This window comes from Ambystoma mexicanum, chromosome 3q, assembly GCF_040938575.1.
Source record: "Ambystoma mexicanum isolate Mex_15411 chromosome 3q, UKY_AmexF1_1, whole genome shotgun sequence".
NCBI classification, from domain to species: domain Eukaryota; kingdom Metazoa; phylum Chordata; class Amphibia; order Caudata; family Ambystomatidae; genus Ambystoma; species Ambystoma mexicanum.
Genome location: NC_090926.1, coordinates 270888571 through 270903996, shown reverse-complemented (window position 1 = coordinate 270903996; position 15426 = coordinate 270888571). Strand labels below are relative to the sequence as shown.

Here is a 15426-nt window from a genome sequence, read left to right as displayed (position 1 = left end):
GCCAGTTTGTAACATTCCAGAACGGCCAAAATAATCCACCTGGAAATGGTTTTGTTATGGGTAATCCCAACTTGTGACCTGAGTATCCTACAAACAGTTGGTCTGCTTGCCTGATCCTAGCCATTCTGCTGATGTAAAAGCTTAGAGCTCGCCTTGGGTCCAGCCTATGTAGCCTTTCTTCCTCTTTCCCCGGATGGGGAGGAGGGTAGAACAAAGGTAAGGTAATTTTCTGAGTAATATGAAATTCAGAAACCACCTTTGGGAGGAAATTAGGCTTCACCTGTAGGACAACTTTGTCCTTGTGGAAAATTGTATGTGGGGGTTTACAGGAGAGAGCTTGTAGCTTGCTCACCCTCCTAGCAGATGTTAGTGCTACCAATAGGACAGTTTTAAGCGTGAGAAATCTCAGCGAACAAGAGTGAAGTGGTTTGAATGGAGTGCCCATTAGGAAGTTTAAGACTAAATTTAAGTCCCATAAGGGAACTTGGAATGGTTTTGGAGGATAAACATTAGTTAATCCCTTGAGAAATTGTAACACGAGAGGTAGTTTGAAATACGATGGTTCCTCCGCAGTGCGCTTGAAGATTGAAAGCGCTGCGAGATAGCCTTTTACAGTGCCAACTTGAAGGCCTGAGTTTGCCAAGTAGAGTAGAAACGATAACACCGTTGGTGTACCACATGAAAAAGGGTCGATATTTCCTTCTCTACACCAGCTGCAAAATTTGTTCCAACGGCAGCGGTATAAAGACTTTGTTGCTGGCCTTCTGGCCGAAAGCAACACCTCCATGACATCATCAGGGAGATCCCAATCCTTGTACCTCACCCTTTCAGAAGCCAAGCGTGAAGGTTGAGGGTTCTGATGTCTGGATGGAGAACCTGACCTCCCTTCTGCGAGAGAAGATTCTCTGAGTGGCAGACGGATTGGAGGGCAGATGGACATATCTAGAAGGTCCGGGTACCACGTTCTCCTGGCCCAATCCGGGGCAATTAGGATCATGGTTTTCCGGAATCTCCTCAACCTCCTGATCATTTGAGGAATAACGGACTGGTGGGAACGCGTAAAGGAGTGGAAACTCCCAGTCCACTACCAACGCGTCTCCTAGAGCTCCTCTCGGGGGGAAATTCCCTTGGACAGAACAGATCGCACTTCCTGTTGGTGCTTGTGGCGAACAGATCCACCCGAGGGGTTCCCCAAAGGGCGAAGATCTCTTGAAGGACCTCCTGAGCTAACTCCCACTCGTGGGAGACTGTGCTCTGCCTGCTCAGAGCGTCTGCTGTCAAGTTCTTCTCTCCGGCTAGGTGGACTGCCGATAGAGAGATTCCTTCCTGAATTGCCCAAAACCAGAGCAGCATTGCGCCTCTCTGTACAGAGGCAGTGACCCTACGCCTCCTCTTCTGTTGAAGTAGTGCATGGCCACCGTGTTGTCCGTCATCATTAGGACATTTCTCCCCTGTACTGATGGCAGGAAAGCTTTCAGCACTAGTCTGATCGCTCTCAGCTCCAATAGGTTGATGTGTAGTCTGGACTCCAATGGAGACCAACGACCGCTGATGGTCAAGTCGATGGCATGGGCTCCCCACCCGTGAGTGAGGAGTCTGTGACAACGGTTATCTCCGGCCATGGTTGCCAAAACAGTTCTCCTTTCAAGATGTTCTCTGGATAGGCCCACCATTGAAGGTCGCGGGCTACCTTGTCCGGAATCCGGAGGAGATCTGAAATTCTCCCTGAGAATTGCAACCACTGAGTTCTCAGTGCCCACTGAAGAGCTCTCATTCTCAGGCGAGCCTCTGGCACAAGGAAGATGCAGGATGCCATGAGGCCTAGCAACCTCAAAAAGTCGAAGGCTGGGAGACATTGGGCATTTTGAAACTTGTTGACCATCTGCAGAATATCTTGAGCCCTCACCTCTGGTGGCGAGGCTTTTCCCAGGGAAGTGTCCAGGACCGCTCCAATGAACTGGACTCTCTGTGATGGTATCATCTGTGACTTCTTTAAATTGAGGGAGAAGCCCAGTTTGTGAAGGAAGTGGCAGACATAATCTAGCTGGGTCTGAGCTTGTTCCGAAGATACAGCCCTGATCAGCCAATCATCCAGGTAGGGGTAGACGTGGATCCCTTCCCTCCTTAGACTTGCAGCCACTACCGACATTAGCTTGGTGAAGACCCTCGGGGCGGAGGTCAGCCCAAATGGCAGAACTCGAAATTGATAATGAGAGTCGCCAATTGCGAACCTCCGGTATTTCCTGTGTTTGAGATGGATTGGCACATGGAAATCAGCATCCTGAAGGTCCAGAGATACCAGCCAGTCCTGGAGCTGGAGGGCCTGAAGGATCTGAGAGAGAGTTACCATCTTGAACTTGTCCTTCCTGAGGAACTTGTTGAATTCTCTTAAGTCCAGGATGGGTCTCAGTCCTCCATCCTTCTTTGATATGAGAAAGTAGGGGGGAGTACCAGCCCTTGTTCCTGTCCGCTACAGGTACCGGTTCTATGGCACCTTTCTCTAGCGGGTCTATAATTTCCTGCAAGAGGAGCAGATCTGGAACTTTTAGATAGCTGTTCCCCGGTGGATGACTCTGAGGGATGTGTAGAAAGGGTAGGCAGTAACCCTTGGCAACTGTCTCCAATGCCCAAGCATCTGACGTAATAGCCTGCCATTCCGTCAGATGATGAGTTAACCAGCCCCCTACAGGTGTCTTGTGTGGAAAGACCTCAGAGTGGTTTGGGGGCGGCAGATGCCGAGGGTAAAGAGGCACCTGCTGCTGCGGCCATAGTACTTTCGAAGGCGCAGACAAACCCATGAATTCAATCATTCTTGCCATCAGGGTTCTATAGGGTGTTTCGGCATGTTCCCCTGGGTCTGGCTTAACAAAATCCACTTTTGGGGAAGTGTCCAGCCCACTTACCTCATGTAATGATTCCTGTAGGTCTTTCAATCTTCTTTCCTCAGAGGTGAAATCCTCCGAAACAGGTAGTGTGGTCCTCTGCAACCCGAAGGTTTCCTGGTTAGAATCTTCCCCTTCTTCATAAATTGAAGATAATCCAGGGTACTCTGACCTCTGAAATGGTATAAAACCCATTTCTAAGGCAGAAGGAGCCAAACTCGTCATTATTGGGCGAGAAAACGTCGATGTCGAAGACGCCGATGTGACAGGCTTCGAAGGCGCCGAGAACGGCGTCGAGAAAACTGGAAGAGGGCTCGAAGAACTCGAGAGGATCAGGATCCTACTCGAGGATATCGACAACGGTCTCGGCGTCGTGCTGGAGGCTCTTGGAATCACTGTTGGCTGTGGAGTAACCGTGGTCTTCTCTTTCATCGGCGTCGATGTCGACGATGGCGTCGAGTCGATAGACCGATGCGTCGAAGAACCCTTCGACAACGGCGCCCATCCATGTGTCGAAGGGATCTTCGACGACGGTGAAGCCGGTGCCTTCTTACCCGATGGCCCGTGGCGCTCTCAGGTGGAATGTTTCGCCTGGTGCTGCGACTCGCGGCGTTTTGATTTTTTGGGGTTTTCACCCGGGGTATCACCCTCAGCTGTCTTCGAGGGGGTCGAGGCCGCTTTGTCGAAGACGCTTAACATTTTCTTCCTGAATTCCTCCCACTCAGCCTGAGAGCTGTGTTTTGTGGGGCAGGAGACCCTTTCAGGGGAAACAGAAGACGACGAGGAAGGGGATCTTCAACGTCTCTTCTTTGAGTGTCTTTACCTCGACGAATGCTAGGAGCTACTTCGAGATCTAGAATGGGAATGTTTGACGGCGAGGAGACTAATGCCTCGACTCAGCCAAAGAAACTTTCGAGGAGGTTTTGACTGACTTACCTCTCTCGAGCTTCCCGTTGCGCTCCTTCAAGGCTTTCGCCATTATGGACATGCAGTCCTCACACTCCGAACAATGGTGCTCGGCTCCCAAGCACCACATGCAGATCCTGTGTGGATCCGTTATCGACATTTTTTTACCGCAGTCTCGACATTTTTTGAAGCCGGATCGCGGCATTGTCGGTTCCGATGAAGATGTCATCGAGAACGAGTTGGTATATTCTAGTAGATGTAGATTAGGTTATCTGACTGAACTGAGCAACGATGTTCCGAGGCCCCACGAAGCGCAGAAAAATGGAACTGAACAACGGACGCCGTGCGTGGCTATTTTTGGTAACGTCGGCGCCGATATGGTGGCCGTCGAGGGACATCGACTCGGCGGACGTCGACGCTCAGTGCCCTCTACAGAAAACATTTCCGAGGCCAGCAAGCTAGAAACGTATTATCAAAGATAAGGAATACGTCGGAGGACACAATCCCTTCGAAGGAGCAGTTTCTTGTGTTGGGTTTCCTAGCCTCGCTTATAATCTCCATGAAAAATGTAGAAGCTCTATGATTTCAGGAGACAAGCTGCAAATTTGAGGACATGGATGTATCATGTGTGACGAATCTGAGAATGTCGTCACTTCTCTCCTAGGCGAGACCTTTCCCATGGGGCCACAGCGGTGCATCCAAGCAATAATAGTCCCCCTGGGAATGGTGCATCGAGGGAATGGGATTAGAGACTACCATGTTCAGCGAATGCAGTATGCCCCAGCGTTAGTACACCTAAAGCCTTCTTCAATATCCAGTCCTCCCCTCCCTTCTTTTGATAAAGCCAATATCTGTTATTGTCAGGTTACTCCACCTAATACACTTGACAAGATTCAAACCTTAGAAAATGCAAAGTATATTACATCGGACTGAGAAGATGAGAATGACGACCAGGAGTCTAAGGATGACTATGGAGAAGCAGAGTAAGCGTTCTAGTTCCTTAAACTCCCTTTTCCAACGCATGAGTATAAACATCCCACAGCTAAGATGCATAGAGAGAACGATCCCACAAGGAGGAAACCAGCAAACCATGCAGCCGCGAAAGGGCAGAGAACCAGCAGTAGGAAAACAGAGAACAGAGAAGGAGAACATTACAAGGAAGGCATGGTATCAAACAGTAAGACAGACACAAGTGACCACAGTTCAAGGGTGTTCATTGAACTTCAAATGGGTTTGAAAAACGCCTATCTAATGATAAATCTAAAGATGGGAGAAAACCACGACCATCAAAAAATAACGCAATCCTGTTTGAGTCTGTCAAAATTAAAAAGGGCCTATACAAATAAACCTATTGCCAATCCTTACTTCCAAATACAAATATTGTGGGAAACAATGTTGTGCAAAAGAAAAAAGTGTTTAAGAAATGATATGTCAGGATATTCAAGCCGTTGGCTTCCCTACCCCACGTTTTCAGCATGGGACAAGGCAGCACACTCAAGCTTAGCGCAAACTCTGGCTTCTCTAGCACAAAGATGCAGTTCAAAACTTCAACATCAGGGCCTTCTGTGCCGAAGTCTCTTATTTCAGAGGGCCTGATGCAACATGATAAAACATTAAAGTTCCTTTCTGTTAGGTAGAATTCTCAGAAATGTGCTAATTCCCTTCTACCTTAGAGATCCGCAGCTCTTTTCCTGGAGAGCATGAGACCTTTTTCCCCACTCGTGTTTTTCATTGATTTGAAGACGGTTTCTCTTTTGGTTTTGGAGTCTCACAAACTCCATAGGCATCATCTGTTTACATTGTGTGACACACAGCACCTTCAGTGCAGTGGCACAGGTAAGTCTTCCAGATTTACCAAAGGTTTAAATACCTTATCTTGGTTAAACTACTGTTTCCAAGAGCAGTTAAGTAAAATTAACGTTTTACATTTGTAACTTTCTAGACCCAGCACACACTTTCTTACAATAGGATGCGGGAGGTGTTACTTGGTATCCACTTTTTCTAGTTTCTCATGTAACATGTTTATGTTACCCTTTCTACTATTAATGGCTGGTGGCAGTGGCTACCATTGAGTTTCTACCGCGGACTGCAATTACAGCTGCAGTAAAGCACCCATGGGTGCCCATTTTTGTCAAAATGGCCCGGTCTTTTTTCGCCATTTCATGTTGGAAAAGTCCTTCTTGAGATTTACTCTGCGCGTCAAACCAGGTTTGGGCCCCTTGTTCGTTTTGTCTTTGGCGGGATTCACTGGTGAAGCCTGCCTCTGGCGCCAGCATGTCTGGCAGGCCAGAAAGTGAGGGAGGCGCCCGAAAACCCCTGTGCGTAATCCCCTTGGCTACAGAAATGCACCCAAAGGTGTGAGTGACAGCTAAACTGCGAATTAATGGGAGAAACCTGCATAGAAGGTGAGGTCTTTTGCTTGGAAGGCAGAGTCGACCACTGGACGAAGGAATCCTTAGAAGTACTTGGAAGAGACGCTTGCTGCAACTTCTGGACCGTTGGTTTGCCCAGTGAAGCTCTGCTGCATTGCTGAAGCTCTGAATTCGCCGCGACTAGAGAAGCCCTGCAAAAGACTACTTCTCCCTTTGGGTTGGTGGGACCAATCGACCCGAAGACGAACTCATCAGGACATCCTCTCGAAGCTGGCTGTATTTCCACTGCTGCTGCAGGAACCGATTGCCAGGGAGAGGAACACCAGAACCGAGTGTCTCGTCTAAGTCAGACCCGAGTTCCAGGAAGATCCTCCGGACTTCCATGAAGCAGGACTGACCATGCCTGAGCCACCTCAACAGAGTGCTGGAACCCAGATGCGAGGAAAGTCCATAAGGTATCCGAGAACCGCGGCAGTACTATTCGCAAGAAGCAGAAACCATGAAGTGCTGCTAATCTGACGTCTGCCCATTGCTGCCACCGACCTTCAAACCGTAGTGCAAGAGTCCCCAGACGTCCTCCCTCTTGTCCCCACGACCGAGGCCCAGGAACAACAGGATCGGTCATACTGAAACAGAAGCCAGCTGGAACCAATTTTTTCAGACCTAAGCTACTGTAAACTAAGGGGGTACTTACCTCTTGCTGTGTAGCCCTGCTAGCTCTCAGTTGAGACTTGTCTTGGTTGCCCTTTGCAGAGTTGCTTGCAGCTTCACTGCTCACATGCCTCCCTGTTTGTGGCCCAACAGTAATTTCATTTGTTTGGCAAGGAAGAAACCAAGCTATTTGGAATACTGCAAGTCTGGAACCCACATACACACAAGAAGTGAAGACTACATTGTGCAAACAGATCCTGCACTTGGCCAAAAGTAGTATCAAGTTGGTGGGATAAATAGGAGAAGCATAAGGAGTATATTCTTGTGAACTGCCTATTGACATTTGGCTAATCAAGTACAGGCTTGAGAGGCCCCAAAAGAAAGGGGTAGGTCTTAGAGACCTCAAACTGGGGAGAGAGCCTATAAGGAGGATTCTAGGGGAAAGGCCTACTACCCTAGCCTTGGCGTTCTACAGTTTTAACATTGCTTTATTTTTGCCACTTGTGATCGCCCAAGAGACTGGGAACTTTTCTGTTAGTAAGATCTACACTGAACACCTAATTTTAGGAAGAGATCATCCTTGCACAGTTGCTTTAGGTTATTAGTGTTAGGGACAGAAGTAGGCTATTTGGGACACAAACGTGACAAGACTTTATAATTTGGACATTCTGACAATTTATTTAGTCTACTTAGAGGTAGGGAAACCTCTCTTAGTTTTAGGGACACAGGCATTTCTCCAACCCTTACTCGTATAATAAAGGTTTCTACCTAAAAACATGCCATCACTGTGTTGATCCTTACTTCTACACCCTCACATATGTTGAATCGCCATCCTCAAGAAGGGCGGGTACCATGTCTGTCGTTCCCACATCAGGTCATTAAGTATTAGAGTAAGTAGTTTGGGGACAACTTTGCATAGAAGAGGGGTTTGTTGGCAGGATGGGAGGGCAGAGCGTAAACCAATGTCCCCGACTAGATCATCCATAGTGGGTTCTGCTGCTAGTTACCCTTTCTCTGTGTACATGGGTACAAAGCTGGGGCATTTCACGTTCTGAACTTTTACAAATAGATCCACTGTGGGATGTCCCTATTTCTTGAAAATCTGTGTGTATTGTGTGCCTACTTCCCACTTGGATTGTGTTGCAGCACTCTACTTAGATCTGCAAGACAGTTTTCCCAGGAGACATGATGCACCATATCCATATGTCTTGCACTACGATGGATAGTGCTAAGGAACATGTGCTCCCTTGCTCGTTAATGTATGACATTGCAATGCTGAGGAGCACACCTTTGTTGGATATTCTTGTTTGGAAGCATAATAGTGTCATCTTGATGACTAGGACTCCTAACACGTTAACGTGTTTTTCCTGTTCCTTCCCCGAGCATGCTACTTGGGTTGTGAGCTGACAGGGAGTTCCCCATCCTAGTAGTGATGCATCTTTAGTTAGTGTTATCGGTAATGGCAGTTACCTGAATGGCCTAGCCTTTAAGAGGTTTATTTTTGTCCACCAATGCAGAGCAATTAAAACCTATGATATAATCACTAGGTTTTCCCAATCATCAGTTACATGAGACAACTGATGTGAGAGCCATTTCTGTGTTGTGTGCATGTTTAGGCATACATGTGGGATGATGTAGATGCATAATGCCATCATGCCTAACAGCTTCATAACGTTTCTCACTGATATATTCCTTCCCACTTGGTAGTTGGGAATTTGTGCTAGAGTTGCTTGTATTTTCTATTATGGCTCCTGTAACCTGTTTTCTCCTGTGATGGTGCTAGGCTTGGCTTTTGCTCATTGATAGCACAACCTAGCTTGTGCAATTGGTTCACAGTTGCTTGTGTATTGTGCAAACAGGACTGTACTGTTTTACTTGTTTTAAGCCAGCCGTCACCACAGAGTAAAATATTTATATTTTCTCTGAAAAAGCTTGCCGCCACTACCGAAAGAACCTTCGTGAACATATGAGATGACAATGCTATTCCAAAAGGTAGTAGCTTGAATTGGTAGTGTTAAGTCTGTCCCATGAACTTTAGAAATTTTTTTGTGGCTGGGGAAAATTGCACCTTTCATGTCTAGTGTTGACATGTATGTTCCTCTTTTTAGTAAAGGGATGACCTCCTCAAGAGTTGTCATTCCGAACAATCAGGTTTTACATACATGTTTGCTGGTCTGCGGTTTAGCACTGGTCTTTTTGTTTTGTCCTTCTTTAGAACAAGAAAGTAAAGTGAGTAAATGGCTTCGCTTACGTGATGCTAGGGTGCATGACCGATGGCGTTCTTTACGAGTACAACCTCAACTGCTTTCTTCAGCAGTTCCTTTGGCATTTTTTTCGTTCCAGCAGACAGACTGCAAGGAGGCTGAAGAAACTCAATGCAGTATCCCCTGATTATTGTCTAAAACCCACTCGCCTGATGTAATGTTCTCCCATGCGTGTGTAAAATGTTGTATGAGTCCTTCTACTGGAGACACACGGTCGGGGACCTGAATTTGAGAGTCATTGCTTTGAGGACAACGATCCTCGTGGGCATTGTTCTCTACCTCTTGGCTTATCCCTAGAGAATTTGGTTTGCTGAGTGTGTAAACCTGAATTCAAACCCGTTCCTGCTTGGATCTGGTTGGTTGTGAATGTGTTGTGGAGCGAAAGGACCAAATACTTTGGAAACTTCACCCGAGTTTTGTCCCAGCGTTTTTAGGCTCTTCCCCCTGACCCCAATCCCTCACCTGGCCAAAGCTATAGGAAAAGGCTGCACAACAGTCCCAAGCACCATGTCATCAGGAATGAACAAAGGGGCTGGCAGAGAAACAAAATCTTCAGCTCCATAAAGTCTGCAGATTGCACACAGACCACCGTGGAAATAAAATATATGATGGCTCCTAAAAGTGGTAAACAAGGCAAAAGGGGTGGGGTGGAACCGCAAAAGGGTTGGGAAACGAAGAGTACTCACAAAGGCTACAGAGGAGAGCATCTTACAAAGATTGGCAAAATATGTGTGAGCTAGTGCCAACCGTACTTTATTTCCACCATAAACACCTAACAAGAGGGGAGCTGTAATTGCTCTGCTTAGCTACCACTTGGATAGTCAGGTTAAACTTAATAGAAAGGTTAAACCTGCCAAGGGTGTCTAAGCCCTCAGCAGAGGATCTTGGTGAAACAAATCATTTTAAAAGAGTGGAATTTCGTTTGCTATCAAAATTGTACAGAGGATTCCCAGCATGACGATGCAGGAATGAACAAAGCATGTTAATCTATGATAGATGAAAGGCAGAAGAAAGCTAATACCCTGACACACTTGCTACAATTATAGACTGCCTGTCCCACTACTCTCACCCAATTCCCCAGACAGCCCAGCACTACAGACAAGACTATTGTAGTTTGCAAGCAGCTGGGCACTAGACTGCAACTAACTCTGGAGATACTAAACGGCTTCCGAGATAAAGGGAAGTCTATACCTGCCATGCTTGTTAAAGGTTTTGCACTAAGCTCAGAAAAGACAAGTGCTCCAGCGAGAGAGAGAGAGAGAGAGAGAGAGAGAGAGAGAGAGAGAGAGAGAGAGAGAGAGAGAGAGAGAGAGAGAGAGAGAGAGAGAGATATGAATCTGTTTTCGGAAAAAACAATCACTCCACTAGTATCCTCAAGAAGACTTCAAACTGCCAAGAGGCTATTACGATTAAAAATAAAATATTGCTTTTAGAAGTACTCCTATCGTAGGGCATTACCTCCCATGGGGGAGACCACTAAATTACCTTTAGGAACAACCACATTGCCCAGAGAACACAACAACTAGTTTGCAAATTTCCTCAGTGAACTCTTCCAACTCAAGAACTACACATGCTATGAGGGTGGAGAGCCCAACAGTAGAATCATAGACCGTTTAAGAACTTGTCTCACACCTCACCCCTTCCTTAACTGACCAGATAGACAACGACAAAGGAAACAATTTCAAAGCAATGGTAGGGCCGGTGGGTACAAAACGATGCGGCCCTTACCAAAGGTGAGAAGTAGGAATGCAGTTATGCATTTTCAAGCTAGGTAATCCTTGCTAGCAGAGCACTTGCAAACTAGTAAAAGGGCCTGCTATGCACTGCACAATCTGGGTAAAAAACACCCATGAGGCAGATGATGGAAACAAAGTTTAGGGATGGTACTCACCATTCTGTATGAGGATCTGAGAACGTGTAAACCGTCCGTGAATGGCAGCCATGTGCAGAGGGCTCTTTCCTTCTTTACTCTGGGAAAGCAAATAAAAGCCAACTTACAACCTGACACTTCTACATATGTTATTTTACTTCATATATAGTGCTTGCTACCATTGTTATGGCTTTGAAGTGTATAGGGTTATATTGCCATTGGCAAACCATAATTTGAAGATTTATGAAAATAAACAGACATTTATACTGCATGTGGTTTACAAAATTTACAATTAGAAGCAAATGTCCAATTATTAGCAGATTAGTGCAGTGACATCAGATTAGCAGCAGTATGTATTGTGTTCAGGCGCAGCACAGATTGCAGTTACAGTAAATATGCGACAGCAGTATCGAATTTTACATGGTACTCCGCTGTATTCTATGGCATGCGTCACTAAAGATGGGGTGGGAGGAGAGTATAAGTGAGTCCATCAATCCCAAGGGTAAAAGTCTACAGTTGAGGGTTCTGCGAAAGGTTACAAGCATATCACATGCCCAGTAAACATGCAATCACATGCACACTTTGTTAGACATTGTTAAGATTGATTTTTTTTTAAATCAGGCGTGGTGAAAAGATTTTAGGCGGGCACTGGTTATGGTGAAAAGGGAGCTTAGAGTTTAGCCATAACACAATCAGGGTAGAGTGGACAGAAGTCCAGGCTTAGTTTCAGGAGAATTTGAGTGTCGTTAATGGCCTTCAGCGAGTCCGCACACAAAAATTCAGCATATACAGTCAGTTAAAAAATACAGTAATTTATTTAGGACTTTTTAACAAAATGACAAATAAAATTAGACAGTAGTATTATCACGTACTACTCTAAGATAGAAATATATACCATCACCAGCATGTCATTCACTATACATCAGCAAATAAAATTTCATGTAAAACAGGTAAGTAATGCAGATGTAGTTCAAATTGTAAGAACCGGTCAAGTTATATTCCCTATGTTAGGCAAGATTGTATGCAGTACCCTTTGGGTGCACTACAACAACCCTGACCTCCTGGCAATAGGAACCCAACCTATGGTATAAGCTTGTATTACGCAGGTTGGTAGCGTGTTGAGCAGCCATGCTTAGCTGAAGAGGGGTCAAAGTGAGCTGTAGGGGAGTTACATAGATTCACAGTGACTAGTATTCAAATAAACACTTACACACAAGGTTTCTCAAATAAACAATTATTAATTTATCAGTCAGTTCGAATAAGCCTTCTTCAGAAGGGAGCAATATAAAAGCAACACACAAATGCATTTCAAAAGTGTACACTGCTAGTTACTAACTCAGGAAAGACCCTTTTGGGATGGCCCACAGTCACAACCTACACCCTCAGGTGACTTCATAGCTAGGGTGTGGTGACATTAATATCTTACTGTTTGCATTTAGAATACTTTTGGAAGTTGTTGAAAGAAAAGGTTATTAGAACACACAAGAGATCGCAAATACTTTTGGATCCCCTAAGCAGAGTCATTCAGTGTTACAGGCTAAGCCAAAGTCAATGGGCAAAAGTCTTATATAGGCTGAAGCACTTAGGGTAGGTAAGTAGAAAAGTTTTTGCACAATGTTTTAGAAGTCTTTGAAGAAAAGAAGAATCAAATGTAGGGCCACAAGCTAATTAGACTTGTGAGTAGTATAAGATGCAACTCTACAATGAGAGGCAAGATCTCTCAGACTTTACAGTACCTCTGTTTTGAATAAAAAGTGCAGCAGATGACTCCTGTTCCTGTGCAGCTATGCAGATCTCACTGTTCCTGGCCCTCAGTCGTGGGAACAAGAGGGAGGACTTCTTAGGACTTATGCTCTGCAAGGGGACTGTCACCCCTTGCAACCGGCAATCTTTCCAACAAGTGGCACTGTGTTTCAGCTCCTCGGGACTACCGCAAATAGCAACACTGGTTTCTGGCTGTCGTGATAGACTTTCCTTGATTCTGCGGTCTGCACTCTGTTGAGGGGGCTCAGGCTCGGTTAGTCCTGCTTCCTGGGAATCCAGAGGTTTTTCCTGGAGTTCTTGGCCAACTTAAAAGCAACACACACAATCTGGTGGTCCTCTCCCTGGCGTTTCAGTTTCCAGCAGCAACTTTGTGGAAATGCAACCGGCTCTGAGAGAATGTCCAGATGGCTTACTCTGGAGTTGAATGGACCCACTAACTCAACGGGAGAAGTCGTCCGTGCAGGGGCTTCTCCGGCGATACGAATTTGGAGTTTCAGCACTGCAGCAGGGCTTCACGGGGCAAACCAACGGTCCAGGAGTTGCAGCAGGGGTCCTCTTCAAGTTCTTCTTCGGTTCCTTCGTCCAGTGGTCGACTGGCTTGCAAAGCCAAAAGCCTTGCCTTTAATTCAGTTCTCTCCCATTCCTTCCAGCCTAGCTGTTAGTCACCCAGCAGGGTGGCTGTCCTTGCCAGACAGTCAGCCGGCCAATCATCACTGAGTGCATTTTGGGTCTCCTAGGAGACTAAGCACAGGGAGTTTCGGGCACCTCCCTCACTTCTTGCCCACCCCAGACACCCTGGAGCCAGAGGCGGGCTTCACTCGTGAATTCTGCCAAAGACAAAGCAAACAAAGGGACCAAACCTGGTTTGAGAGACAGAGTAAATCTCAAGGAGGACCTTTCCAAGAAGAAATAGCAAAAAAAGAAGACCGGGGCCATTTTGACAAAAATGGCACGCTTGGGTGCTTTACTGCAGCTGCGAATGCAGCCCGCGGTAAATGCACACCACAGTAGCTAAAAGTAAACCACTGCCACTACCCATTCAGTGAGAAAAGGGTAACATAAAATTGTTACATGAGAAGCTAGAAAAGGGGATGCCAAGTAACCCCTCCAGCACCCTATTGTAAGATAGTGTGTGCTGGGTCTAGAAAGTTACAAATGTAAGTAAAGTTATACTCTTACGTCCCGTCCCCTTTTCTCCATACTGCATGGGCATCGCTCGCGAGGGACGGGAGACAGAACCTTTTTCACCAGAAAAATCTTCTTCCCCCTCTAAATTTAGAGGCATGCGGATGCGCGGCCCTGGGAGCTTGTGCTGCCCTGACTCCGCCCTCAGGCGCCACACCCCAGTCCCCTTTTCCACATCGACGGGAATGGGCCGAATTCACCAGCGCTCCTGAGTTTGGCTTCGGCCATGTAATTCCACGCGCAGATTCTTCCTCTATATCTTCTTTTGTCTTTTATCAATTAGGTTCTGGGTTCTCAGACGCCACAGCTCCTCCCTGGCGCATGTCGACCTCGACAGGGTTCAGCAGGTGCCCATCCTGCAACGGGCTCTTTCCGACTTCAGACCCTCATGCCCTCTGCCTACGTTGCCTTGGCCCAGACCACGGTTGGCAAGTCTGTTCAGCGCTTTCGAGGACAATGAGCCGCATGCCGAAGAACAGACTAGCCAAGTGGAGGGAGCTTTTTCAGCGGTCTCCTCCTGAGGATCCCAAGAACTTTGTGCACCATCGATCCAGGCCTGAGGTAGGGCGTAGATTTTCATCCGCACCCCGCAAGGGAGACTCCTTCCCTGGCACTCTCCTGTGCGGGAGGGACTGGTCAGGTCCTTATACCGACACATGCACCGAGGCTGTCACAGCTACCGGCCTCTGGGCTGAGGGGACCTCGGATCCTCCCGGTGCTAGTGTTGAGGGGCCGCTAGGCTCTGTTACCGGGCTTGCACCTGAGGGGCTCCGCCCTTGTACCGGCATAGTGGCCAAGGGGCTACGCCCTGTTCCCGGCAGTACATCCGAGGGGGCTCCTGAACGCAGCTCTAACGACCCCCGGGTCGAGGTTGGTATACCTAGCGAGCCTGTGCCCGAGGAGCGGGGCAAGTCACGCGCCTCACACATAAGGGACTTTGCAGAGGCCGGTCCCCGCAAGCCGAGCAACACGTTGCAGCCACATGGTAGGCAGCTCAACAAAATGGCTGACGCGCCGGAAAATGATACCTGTTCGACACCTCTGCATGACTTCGGCGAAGAATGAGTATCAAGGTGGGACTGGCATCAACCAGGTACATGGCCTACGGCCTACCCTTCTTATGCGCAAGGCTGTTTTTCCTTTGCGTCCGTATGTACAGGGTGGTCCTCCTCCTCCTCCAGATCCTCCTCCAGATCCTCCTCCTCCTCCTCCAGATCCTCCTCCAGATCCTCCTCCAGATCCTCCTCCAGATCCTCCTCCTCCAGATCCTCCTCCTCCAGATCCTCCTCCAGATGATCCTCCTCCTCCTCCTCCTCCTCCTCCTCCCCCAGACCATCCGGATACTGTTGAGAAAGAGGATCCCGACACCTTTATCAGCCAGGGCCTTCCACAAGCGTCTCTCGGGCCTGGTGGAATACCTGGGCCTCCCCCAGCCCCAGGTAGAACAGCCGGCAGAGGGCATCCTCGCTGAAGTCCTCACGAGGCGCCCTTCTGCCAGAACGGGGATTCCACTACAGACCCGACGTGGTGTC

The 15426-nt window shown here is 47.4% G+C and overlaps 1 protein-coding gene across 3 annotated transcripts in view; it reads right to left on the bottom strand.

Moving 5' to 3' along the window:
• Positions 1–15426, bottom strand: part of ANKRD52 (ankyrin repeat domain 52) — a 1656133-nt gene that overhangs the window by 1260629 nt on the left and 380078 nt on the right. For all 3 annotated transcript variants that reach the window (XM_069653745.1, XM_069653746.1, XM_069653747.1), the window contains one exon: positions 10967–11045. In XM_069653745.1, the coding sequence (XP_069509846.1) occupies positions 10967–11045 (79 nt within the window). The remainder of the gene's footprint in view (positions 1–10966; positions 11046–15426) is intronic.